At 38.3% G+C, this 13,615-nt stretch overlaps 1 protein-coding gene across 1 annotated transcript in view; it reads right to left on the bottom strand.

Moving 5' to 3' along the window:
• CEP72 (centrosomal protein 72) overlaps positions 1-13,615 on the bottom strand; it is a 1,336,989-nt gene that overhangs the window by 592,635 nt on the left and 730,739 nt on the right. Inside the window, exon 8 of the mRNA XM_044065699.1 lies at positions 5,275-5,472. Within this exon, the coding sequence (XP_043921634.1) occupies positions 5,275-5,472 (198 nt within the window). The remainder of the gene's footprint in view (positions 1-5,274; positions 5,473-13,615) is intronic.

Raw genomic sequence — 13,615 nt, 5'->3', positions numbered from 1 at the left:
TGGGCATGGGAATTAGCTAGCGCTAAAAGATGTGTCATTAGTTTAGTAATTAGTTAAGGTAGAAAGACTGGCTAATAGTTGATAGATGGTGGTCAAATGAGAGGTTTATAAATATGCATAAATCCGTAATACTGGTATCAACTTTGGAGGGTATCTTTTATGTGGTAGGGCATTATTATTTAAAAAAACAAAATAGTAGTACACTTCATTTCTATACTGAGCTTAAGACATTGGTTGTAACACCAGGTACTGGTGCAGTTTTGACCTTCCTGCGGGCTGTGCAAGCCAGGTGAAGGGTTAATGACAGCACCGAGTTTGCAGACATTAGCAAATTTAGTCAGCCATTGACACATGACATTAGCTTGGACACAAGAGAAATATATACTGAAGAGGAAGGTACCCAGTACAGATGCCTGCAGGATGTCACTACTGGCAAGTCTTTTTGAAGAAAGTGTGCCATCAACCCTCACTTTGTGTGTTCTATCAGTGAGTCAATTTGCTATCCAGGTTCTATCCTAGGCCCACTCCTATTCTCTATATTTACTAACAAACTCCATCTATCAACCACTCGTGCATCACTCATTCAATATGCAGACGACTCCAGAGTGATCTGTTCTGCACCCTCTCTGTTGGATCTACAAACTAACTCAAACTCTGAGAAAGCCTTTCATGACGTAGAAACCTGGCTCACAAATGCTAACCTAATATTAAACCCTAAGAAAACCAAGCTAATGGTATTCCTCCCTAATAAGACTTATTTATTAATTTATTTATTTATTTCCAGTTTGATGACCGGGAAGATCCACTGGGCTCAAGGAGCCCGTTTTCAGTGGAGGCCCGGGAAGAAAAGCTCCATATTACATAGTAAAAATAAGCAAAGGATAATATTATATAGTAAAACTAAGCAAAGTATAATAGCAAAAATTGAAGAACATACATTACATACTAGATTAGAGACAAGTTGTACAGAGGTTGTAAAGCATGGTTATAAAGCAACTAACATTTATAAGATGGCAGTAAATAAGAATTCTTCCCAGGAAAAGGGGCAAATAAAGGTGTAAAGTACACTATTTACAATGTATACATTCATGATATTGATGTATTCAGAGAGAGGCAGTTGTATAATAGAAAAAGTGGGGAGCATATATTACATTTTAAGATAGGGACAAGCTGTTCTATGTTAAATAGCATCTACAATTGTATGTTGGCAGTAGTGAGAATCATTCCCAGAAGGGGGAGAGAAAAGACAGATAGTAAACTATTTACAATATATACATTCAAGATACAGATGTTAGATTACATTATATTCAGAGTGAGGCAGTTGTTTAGGAAATCAGTATGGAGTAGAGTTACTTGTAGTAGTGTTACTAGCAGGTTAGGTAGGGAGAGTGCAATTGCATTTCCAATTATGGGAGAGGTAGGAATGGAGCTTGGTTTTAAAGTGTTCAAAGTTTTCAGAAATTCTTAGAGAAGGAGGGAGAGAATTCCATTTTTTTTCTCTCCCCTCTAACACCTTCATCTCCTCAATTAACAATACTATAAGCACCCAATCACCACACACTAAACTGCTAGGAGTAGAAATCGACTTCAACCTTAAATTTGATATACACATCTCCCAAACAGTTAAAAAGGTGCATCAAAAATTAGGTACTTTATACAGGAATAAACACTACTTTACCAAAGATACCAAAATAGCTATTGCCCAAACTCATTTAATATCCACCTTATTATACGCAGCCCCCATTCTCACTAATCTCAAGAAATCGGACTACAAAAACACAAGTCCTGCTATAATAAAATAGCAAGATATGCCACATATTCATCAATTAGAATACACCACTGCCTTTCACTCAAACAACTCAACTGGCTACATCTCCTACAGTATACACAATTAACAATGGCCCACAAACTCCACTCAAATCCTGAAAAAATAGCATCCTTAAAAACCCTTCTTCAACCCTACAGTACCAATTAGACTACTACACTTCAACAAGCAACAAATAAAAACCTGCTTATCCAAAAACCAAGCAGGGGATTCTCTGTTTGCTAACTACGTAGGTAAAATCTGGAATGAACTGCCAGTCAACATTACCTCCATAACATCCCAACCTCTATTTAAAACTAACATAAAACAACACTTCCTTACCAAATCAGTCTACCCATGTTCCACCATCACTTGACAGAAAACATCTCACTCTCAACTGTCTCCATTACAAATCCTCCTGACTAATTAAACTCTCAGAAAATATAACTAACATCATAACTTAACCGACCTTCTAATAACCTACTTTAATCACCACTGCCTAAATCATGCTAACACACACTGAGTTTACATATACTGCTATTTCTTCACTCTCTTACTATCTATATCTTCTCATTCCTTCATAAAATTCCTCTAATGTACTATTAGATTATATAACACTTGTGAAAATAATACACTATATCTCAATGTACTACATTCCGGTGTCATCTCATCCTTTACTGATGTATATAATTCACAGTTAAGTTATGCAATGCATCTACTGCCAGTTGTACTTTGATATGTCTTGCCTACATATTCAGATGTTATTCATGTCTGTATGTATGTATATGCACTAAGTGGAGCTTTTCTCCCCGGGCCTCCACTGAAAAAGGACATATGTCTAGCCAGACTTTCCCGGTAAACAAATGTAAAATAAAATAAATAAAATAAATAGTTTACAAAGGAACTGGAAATTAGGTGAGTGTGCTTACCAATACTGTCAGAGTGTGCTATAGTGTTAAAGTCCTTAGCTAAATCCTTCTATTCAATGCGGACTGAATGGCCATTACCTAGTGCTTCAGTCATCCCTCCACCAGATTCAGCTGACAGGCTCTACCATTTACAAAATCAAACTCAAACTCATTTGTTTTCGAGTCTGTAAAGGTCTCTCCATATGAGTTCCATTTTATTGCACTACATGACTTAAGAAATAAAACTGGCAAGACTAACTGGTCTACAGTTCCCATGGGTGGTGGTAGGGCATGTCTTGTACAGGAGCATCATAATGGCTAGTTTCCAAGCTTTGCACAAGTACCCAGCAGACAAGCTGAAACTGCACAGGTTTAGAAATAAATTGGTGAAGCTACATCTCTTGCCACCAGACAACTTAAAAAATTGTTAGGACCTGCACAGCTGGTATTTTTGCATTCAGAGAATGCATTTAGGACCTGTTTAAAATAATTTACGAGGGAGTGACAATGAGGTGGGAAGTTAGGAAGAAATTAGAAAAAGGTTTGTCAGCATGTACATTGACAAATGAAGTAGGTTACATGTCACTTGAGATTAGTTCAGTGAAATAATGGGTTTTATTTCAGAGATTCTTAATACAGTTAAAACAATCTGCTTGATATTTTAAAGTAGTGGCAATATTGTTTGTGTGTGTGTGTGTGTGTGTGTGTGTGTGTATATATATATATATATATATATATATATATATATACACACACATATATGTATATGGTACTGCAACTTTTGATTTTTCTGCAGACCAGGTTAATGCCATTTTTAAAAAATGAGTTTATTTTTTCTTTTCTTGAAGAATTTGTTGATACTAGGGTTCTACCACACAGGCTTATTATTACATTTGTCACCATAATTATGACAGAGATGGATGTCTCAATGCAGGAATGAATTAAGGTCAGGCCAAAGTAGAAGCAGCTGCTTTTGGATTTTAAATTTCATAAGGTTGGTCTTCAATAAATCGCTGAATACAGCGAGGTTGGATAGAGTTATGTGCTGGGTTCTTAAGGAGATAATGTGACAGCCCGATGGTCTGATTTATTTGTGACAAAGGAGACTTCGGTTGTGGGCTATACTTGTAAGAACACAGTTAAGAAGAATGGAAGTTCTAGTCAGAGAAGGTGTGATTTGGTCAAGAATGCTGGTATTAACAAAGTTAAGAAATGACTGCATATCTGTTGATGGTTGTATAGGTTTTCATTTGATGTACAGATAAATAAAGTCACCAAGGATGATTTTATTAGTTTCAAAATGTGGGACTCCAGCTGGTTGAAATAGGTTACGTGGTCAGCTGACATACAGAAGTGGGTCTACGTTGGGTAATATGAAAACTGGACTTGTTTACTAATAGTATGAAATCCAGGAGCTTGAGGTTGTTGTCATGTACAATTTGCAGTGAAGTAATGGAATTGTGAATGACTATGGGTAAAGTGAGCATTCTCATTAGACTCTAACCAAGATTCAGTAACTATACAGATGTGCATGTTTCAATTGTAGAGAAAACCTCAAGATCAAACACTTTCTTATTAAGACTAAGACAGGCCTGATTAGCATGTGTTAAGCTTGTAGAAGACAGACTGTCTAAAAAAGACACTATTAGGTTAGAAAATATCCTGCACAATATGTGGGAGCCCTGAGGGAAGACAAACATGTTATGCCTGACAAAGCAAGAAGGAATATCAACTGTTATCGCCCATACCAACAAACACTGGTTTCCCCTACACTGACACCAATTACTGAGTTAGTTGTTAAAGTCATTTTTGTTTTTATTTGTGGTAGTATTCATGGTGAAGGCAAGATGCGGTTTCTCATCCTTGGCCACATACATTCAGAGCGCATCCATGACTCTCATCTCCCCTAAGGCTTTTCACTTTCATGTAGAAATGGCCAGGTCACATGCATACTTCAGAGGGAGAGATTTAACAGCCTTTGTGACATCACAATGTGTAGCACTAGAGAGACAGCTAAACATTACTCTAATTTTGCTCAGACTGGTGATTGTAACATCAGTACATCTGACAATGGAGTCACCAATAATTAAGACATTGTGAAGAATAGTAACAAGCTTTGACAGCCTTACGTTTGCAGACATGCAGCTTAACTGACCAATGATTTGGGAGGAAAGAGTGGTGGCAGATGAATGTATAGTAGGTAAGGTGGGTGTAGGAAAGTGGCTGAAGTATGGTTCTACTAGCATCTAGGAGGCTTAGGCAAGGATTTCCTCAGTACCTCATATATTGTGTGTGCCTGTATGTGAGCCTAGTGTGATGGCAATGTGCTGTTTGCTGGCAGCTGTGGTGTGAGAGAGGTCAGCCTCCAATCTGAAGTGTTTACACTTCTCACAAATTTATAAATGATGAACAAAGAGTAAAAATGGCATCACCCATTACTTCCCGTGATTGTAATATAAATGCAGAAACATTCTATCAGCTGTTGATTATGTGAGAGGCATATCAACATCCTTACAGGACACTTCTGATTTTATATATTTTAAGTTAATTCTAAATAGATACCTGGATGTGGTGTGAAGTTGCCCTGAGATGAAATTCTGTGATAGGCTTCAGCCTCATCTTGAAATTTTAAATTTGCATCTGCTGCTTGAGGAGTATGAGGAACATCTGTAGCAAAAGTAACCCTTGCTCCAGTTCTTTCCCGCTCTGGAGATACCATAATAGGCTTGGCTGTTGAAAGAGTATGTAGCTCATGGTACTCTAGGAAGAAAATTGAAATCTAGAAACACTCAAAAAATAATGACTTAAAAATTTAGAAATACAACTGCTGCCATATCTATGTAAACACAGTCATAACAAGCTACTCCATTTTTTTCAGCATTCTTTGCCCCTGCTGTCCACTGATCATCAAACCTCTCCACTGCCTATTATCTTAATCATTCCTCATCAATGGGGTGAGGGTTAACCATCAACAGCCATTGTTTAGATAATCATCAGGGTAGTTTGAGAGTTTTCTGCTTTTTCCTGGTCCTATCACACATACTTAACAAGGCATGGGTGGAGGAAGAGCAATGGGCTGATGGAGGAGGCTATCCCCTCATTTCCACAGGGACATATCTATCCCAACATCCTCACCACCCCATGAATCAAGAATGGCTGCTCACTGCTCATGTCTCCAGAGGCATGAGTGGTGAGCAGCCTGGTCTCCACCAGGGAGTTAGCACCATCCAGTGCGCCCCTGAGTATGCACATCCCCTCCCAGGAGAGGAAAGCAGGCCACACCACTTCACTCTTCTCCTTCCCCACTTGGCTCCTCCAGTTCTGGGCTACTAATTGAACCTCAGTCATCTGGGTTGTGGTGGTCAATGTTTCACTCGCACGTGTAGCCAGGCTAGCATGCAACTTCATTTTTAACGAAATTTCAAATATGAAAATATTTACAATCTGTATAACAATATGGAAATCTGAAAAATATTTACAGTCTGTGAAAGTTTTCTCACCTTTTTAACAGCACATCTCACATAAAATTAAACTCCTTATATCAGTGGCGTTATATGGAAGAAATGCAAACAGGTAAGAAATCAGCATTAACAATACTTAACAGTGTAAGAAACTTTCTGTGTGGAAGATTTTCAATCTGTATATATCTAGTTAACCACTGTATATTAATCAGATCAGATAATAGTTGTAGAAGTAGCGAACCTACACTCGTCCTAAGTAAAAAAAAAAAAAATATATATATATATATATATATATATATATATATAATTTGAAAGATTATACAGAATTACTAAGTATTCAAAAGTAACCCAAGCAGGCTAGACTGTCTGTTTCCAGTTGAAAGTCCTTTATTAAGTACACAGACAAGTGATCAAAGTAAAACAAAAATAACAGAACAGTAGTTTTCTCACAAGCTTTCTAACTATATATATATATATATATATATATATATATATACATACACTTTTTATCAGGCAAGGGAGTGGTTTATTGTGCTGTAAAACACAGTGTATTGGTAGACATGATAAATTCACATCCCTTCCCCCATCAGTGTGACATTCGAGCTAGTCCTGCCCTACTTAGTAGTGTAATAATATAACCCTTATATACTTTAAATAAAATTAATAATGATATGGTACCTCTTATTTAACCAGAATAAGAAGTCTGTGATTTTATCCAAGACAATATACTACATGGCTGGAAATATATAAACCTTAGACGATTTGGCAATCTAAACATATATATAAATATATACATATACATTTTGCATGCAAAAAATCCATTGTGCAAAATCATTCTATTTCCATAACCTATTATTAACACAGATCACTTTTGTCCTTCTAGATTCTTCAGGTCTGTGTACAAGAACCCTAAAAACTATCTAAAAAAATTGTATAATTAGCTAGAATTGTTATTACCCGTCATTTCGAATAAAGTGGAAAAAAGAATAAGAAAAAGAGAAAAATGTATGATGATAGAAACAAATTATACACTTCAATTAAAAATTATTTAACATGGTATTTAAAACCAACTGGAAGAATAAAATAAAATTAGTCATGTAAACAATGTGGCAATTTTCTAAGTTCCAGTACACTTAAGTGAACAGTAGTAGTTTAGTCCAGGCTTCCTAAAAGAGTTTAACTAACTGTCACATGAGTTCACGTTTCACCAGCATATTCAGGATGTCTCCTTCGAGATCACTCACGTCTATGCGATCCAGTATCTGGAACTTAAAACCTGCGCGTCTTTTATAAAGAGCAACGTGTTTGGCTAGTGCATTTTTTTTTTACATCCAGAAAGGATTTCTGCCAGATGACATGAAATCCTATGTTTAAATTTATTTACAGTCTGGCCCACATAAAATGTATCACATTCATTGCACTGTGCCCTATAAATTACTTTTGTAGTGTTACAGTCACCCCCTGCACTGGTCTTAATTATTTTCTTTAAATAAGGGCAATAAAAACTATCACCTTGTTGTATAAATATACAAAATGTACAAATTAGCTTCACATCTTTTAGTGTTTCTGGCATATAGTCTAGGTTTACATTCAACAAAACTTCTAATGTTCCTGGCCTTCCTGTAAACAAAGGATGGGTCTTCACCTAAGATGTTAATCAGAAAAATGTTTCCTGTGGCAATTCTTCAATAACATTTTTGATACTGTGATAATCCAAAGTGTATGTCAGAATGCAGCTATTTTTGCATTTGATTCTCTGTGGAATTTCCTGGCATTCTCCTACTGGGGAGGTTGACTGAAGGTGCTTCAGTCCTTTTTAGTTCTGTAATGGGTTCCAGGATGTTTTTGACATCTGACTTTCATAGCCTCTCACTAGGAAATAATTCTCTAAGTTGCTCAGGTTTCTCAAAAATGGTTCAATCTCTGTGATAATTCTAGCTAATCTGTAGCCCTGGGACTTCACATTATACTTGTTTTTTGCAGGATGCAGACTTTTACTGTGGAGTAATAAGTTAAGCCGTGTTGGTTTTCTGAACAGAGCAGTGGTGACTCTGTTATTGTTAGTGTCCTTGGAAATCTGCATATCTAAGAAAGTGGTTGAAGTATAGCTATGGGAAGAGGTAAACTTCAGGAAGGGGATTGTTTGATTGAGGTAAGTGATAAAATCTCCAAGCTGCAAAGTGTCACCTTCCCACACAATAAAGATATCATCAATATAATGTAAATAGCATGTGATATGCTGCATGTAGTCTGTGTTGTTTAACACAGAGTCCTCCTCCCACTTGCCTAGGAGCTATGCTGGGAGCCATGGCAGCCCCCATTGCTATACCAGTTTTTGTTTGTAGTGTTTGCCATTGAAGGTAAAGAAATTAAAGTCCAATACAAGATTAATGAGCTTGCTTAACTTTTGCAGTTGTGCCTGTGTGCCTTGATTATGTTTCTTAAAAGATTCCATAGCTGCTATTATACAGTAATTGTGAGGGAACATTGTATACAAGGATTCCACGTCAATAGTTAATAAAATACTTTCACCTTCCACTGTAGTGTTTTTTTATTTTCCTCAAAAAATCCATTGAATCTCTTATGTATGACTTATTCTTTTCTGCTAAAGCTTTCAGCAAGTAATCAAGGTAAATGGCTGTGACTACAGTAAGGGAAAATCCACCTGCTACCACCGGTCTATAAGGTGGGTCTTCTCTGTTCTTGTGTGGCTTTGGTATTCCAAAAAAAGTAAGGTAAACGTGGGCATGGGCTCCATAAATAATTATAAAGATTTTCAGTAATAATTTTTTGTTCCTATAATGTGGGGAGATTAGTGTTCCATAAATCATATGTTCTTTTTATGTCATCCATGGTAAATAACTCAAAATCTGTTATCCTCCAGCATGTTCTCTATCTTTTGGTTGTAGCTAGTGGTATCAGTCTCAAGTATACCTCTACCCTTGTCTGCCTTGATTACATGCTGGGCTTTATCATTACCTAGCTCACTCAATGCTTTTCTGACTCCTTGTGTTAAGTTATAAAGTTTTCTTTTTTTAAGTAGTTTCCTAATATCCATCTCACATTTCACTTCGAATGCAGTTAATGTTTGATGCAGTGGTGGAGAATAGTTGCTAGGTCTTTTTATAGTTTTATCAGTAGGCTTAATTTCAATGTCATTAACTTTGCCATGAAACTGTATCTTTAAGTTGAGCTTCCTTTTTTAAGGTCTATCTGTACCTGAGCTACCTCGCTCCTTACAAACAAAAGGGATAGCCATCCCTTTAAGTCTTCTGATGTACTCACAATTAAGTTAAGACATTTCTGGTCTTCGCATCAGATTTTAATTTTTACATAAAAATCCAAAAAAGTCATAAATGACCCAACAAAAACCAACCAATAATATAATAAAGTGTCATCTGAAATACCATGGAAAACAACCAATGAGAGTTCAAACTCAAATTTAATGAAAGATAGCACCAAATACACACAACAAACACTGCCAAGATTAAGCGCTTTCATCTCTTCACATTTAAAAAGAGACTTCATCAGAATCAAGGAATTTGCATTGTAACCGAAAATAAATAATATCCATAATAAACACCTCCATATAAAATAATTAATCAATTAAAGAACAATAATCTTTGAAGAAACACGCAATTTCATATAGCATTGCAAAACATTTACAAATAGGTATAATAATAAATGAATAATTACTAAACACCTGAAAAAAATTATTTCATATAGCACTGTAAAACATATACAAATATAGGCATAATAATAAATGAATAATCATTAAATACCTGAAAAAATAAAAACAATAGAAAACAATCATAGCTTGGCTGACCTGAGTTTTAACACAGGAATGATAGACAATTTGTTCAAACCAGGTTGTACTGTTGCCTGCAATCTAAGGTGCCATAACAACTCTTTGCACTCTAACATTGTTTCCAAAGTACTCCCTCTTGGGCTCAAAGCCACTTTTTCTGAAATACCAATATTAAAACACTTACACTGCGGGCAAACCAAGTAATGTTTGCACAACACGTTATTGGGATTAGCCTAATATCATATAAATGTTCATAAATATGTTTTCTGAATGCGCTCTCAGTCCTTTTAACATGGAAAGCAGAGCAATTAGAACAAATAGCTAAATAATCATTTCTTTAGCCTCACATGAACCAGAGCTAAAGGAGACTTTGCTTCCACAAAGATTCTTTACATTTAAAACATTTTCATCAAAGATACAGACACATTGATTGCAAGAACCACAATTTCTAGCCCTCTTAACTATATCATTACTAAAATTCACTGTTTCAGATTAACAGCAGATGTTCTGTAGTCCTATCTCGCCTTCATTCTTACACATGGGTTTGGAGCCAATCCTCGGCTCTGACGCAGCCTTTATACAAGCTCAAAGTCTTCTAGTTGGCTCATAGCTAGGTAGGTATCCCATGGTGCACCAGTACAATCCCCAGATCTCGTTTGCCGTGTCGATGAGTTCTAATGTGCTTCTTCTTGGCCGTAGCCAAGTCTAACACTTTTTGCTGATTTTTTGACTAAATTCTGCTGTTTTTCATATTTAGATAGCTTTATATAGCTGTTACTAGTGTTGCTTTTGTAGTTAGATAGCTTAACATTTACTGGGTTTCTTCCTGTGTTATGTTTTCTGAGAACAGTTGGCCTTATCATTCTCATTAGTATCCTGTGTGCCAGTTAGTTTTTCTCTAGGCTTGCTCTCTCTCTCTCTCTCTATATATATATATATATATATATATATATATATATATATATATATATAAATATATATATATATATATATATATATATATATTCTAATAGTTGATATTAGTGGCTGTAGGTGCGTTTGCCCATAGTTTAGACTGTGTGTGCAGTATTTCGTAAAATTTAGATAAGTTTTTTCGGAGTGTGTTCTTAGCTTAAAATAAATAGCTTTTGCTTGCAGAACTCTCTGCATACTTGTATTGCAGTTATAACAGGGTTTTTGACCTTCGTTCTCTTGCCTTGACTTATTAGAGATTGTTATTTTTTCTCCGGTGTGTGTGTGAGACTTGTTAGATTTGTTTTTCTGAACCTTTTCCTCTTCTAGGTCCGTTTTAGTTAGAGGACCTAGGTTTCCTTCCTTCTTTCTCTTACCAGGGCTAGGCCCATTTAAGTTACAGGACCTAGTCCTCGTGGTTGTGCATCTGCTAATACTTTAAGGGCTAGGCCCGTTTAAGTTAGAGGACCTAGTTATCCCACTTTCCCTTTCTTCTCTGTGTGTCTGGATCGGCTATCTTCTGTGAGATGTCTAAGAATGTCAAGGATCATAAGCTCTCTGGCTTTAAAAAGTGTGTGAAATGTTTACAGAAGATGTCTATAACAGATGACAACAGTAAATGCGTATACTGTCTTGGGGCCATTCACTTACAGGAAACATGCCTATATTGTCATTCATTTAGTGCTAGGGTATTGCAGGAGAGAAAGAATACACTTATATTAAAAGGTCTCCTCTTTTGAGGAAGAGCTGGCTAGCTCTTCCTCCGCTTCTAAATCACATGGATCGAAAAAGGAAAAATCTAAATCTTCTAAGAGGCTCTTCCCCAGCGCTGACTGGTGCATCGGAGCCACCTCTCAAAATTTTTAAAACTGACAAATCTGCTCCCTCCTCTGCTTCACTGAGTTCGGAGCCAATCGAGGGTACTACTACTACTACTATGGTTACAGTGTCAGCACCAGGTAGTTCGGAGCCGGTCTACGGATCCCTTAACGGTCTCCCCCACATTAAGGTCATCCATACTACAGAGAGCCCGTTCTCCCACACTGTCTTCCAGATCTTCCAGGAGCTTATCGGAAGAAGATGTGGAGAGAGTAGTGCTGAGAATCCTGAAGTCATCTGCCTTGCCTAAAATGTTGTTGGCTCCGACCCAGTCGGTTCCGGGGCCATTTGAGTCCGTTACCCCTTCTGTGATTCCTCCTCCGAGCTGTGCTAGACTTTCGGAGCTGGAGTGTTTGGTACTGCTGGTGGAACCCTCGGTTCCAGCTCCCCCTGAGGTTGTTTTGCAGCAGAGTTCTGCTCGCGACATTTGGTGCCGTCTGTGGTGTCTAGGAGCCGAAGCTCCCTGGTCGGTCCCGACAGGATCACCTGGAAACAAACCTCTTTGGTTCAAAGCCTTCCTCTTGGTGCGTCGGCTAGGGTAAGCTCGGACCCTACATCTGTCTCGGAGCCGATGGCATCCTCGGTCTCCTCGGAGCGGGGGAGGTCTTCGGAGCCAGAGAGGTTGGCATTACAGATGATGAGGAGTATGCTGTATCAATCATCAGCTCCTACCGAGCCTTCCTCTCGGCGCTTCTGCTAGGGTGAGCTCAGACCCTACATTTATCTCTGAGCTGATGGCATCCTCGGTCTCCTCGGAGCCGGGGAGGTCTTTAGAGCCAGAGAGGTCAGCATTCGAGATGAGGAGTGTGCTGTACTGATCATCAGCTCCTACCAGGGGTTCCGACACTTCCCCCTAGGGCACCTACTTCTGTCTCAGCACCTACTTCCTTCTCTGAACAGCAGAGACCTGCAGCCTCAGGAGCCCCCGGCTGGTGGCCCCCATTCTTCCGAGACCTGCCCGGAATATCCTTCCAAGGAGCCCCCATGGAAGAGGACATGCAAGAGGAAGCATGTAGACTCCCAGGACGAGTCTCTTGCCTCTGACACCGACCTCGAGGAGTCAGAAGGGTCCCTCAAGTCATCCTCTGATGATGTCTCCTTTGTAGACATCTTGGAGATCCTTAAGCAGATTTTCGGCTAGCCCACTGTCACCCCTTCTGATGAGTTGATGTACCTGAAGGCTTTTGGGTCTCAACCTTCAGCCTCTTGGGTGTCTCCACCCTTCAACGAACTGTTAGAGCTCGTTAGTCGGAAGGTGTGGGATACTCCTGATGCCATGGAGCCAGTCCCCAGGAGACCAAATAAATTTATGTCAGCTCCCAAGGAGAAGGAATTTTTGTCAAAGAGTGTTCCCGTAGATGCCATAGTGGTGGCAGCGGCCACTAAGAAGGAGCTAGCAGAGACTTCTTCTTTCCATCCGCCAAATAAAGAATCTTGAACGATGGACAGATACGGGAAGCATATCTTTTCATCAGTGGCATTTACTCTTAGATTGCTGAACTACCTAACACACTTTACGAGGATTCAGAGAAATCTCTTTAAGGAGTTAGGAGAGACTCTACAAGGTACATCTACTGAGGGAGTCCCTGAGAAGGTGTCTGCCCAGTTGTCCACTTTGAATTCTATTGTAAACTCGTCTATGAGGCTCATCTCTTATGCAGCCGATGGAGCGAGCAAAGCAACGGGTTCAGGAATTTCCCTAAGGAGGCATTCTTTGATGCACTTGTATAATTTTGCGGAACCGTTCAAGTCTACCTTTACCAATGCCCCCTTTGATGGTTCTTCATTGTTGGACCTAAGGCAA

This window comes from Protopterus annectens, chromosome 3.part0 (assembly GCF_019279795.1).
Source record: "Protopterus annectens isolate FY-2018-M chromosome 3.part0, PAN1.0, whole genome shotgun sequence".
NCBI lineage: Eukaryota > Metazoa > Chordata > Ceratodontiformes > Protopteridae > Protopterus > Protopterus annectens.
The sequence above is the reverse complement of the archived record's forward strand: the minus strand, read 5'-3'. Positions and strand labels throughout refer to the sequence as shown.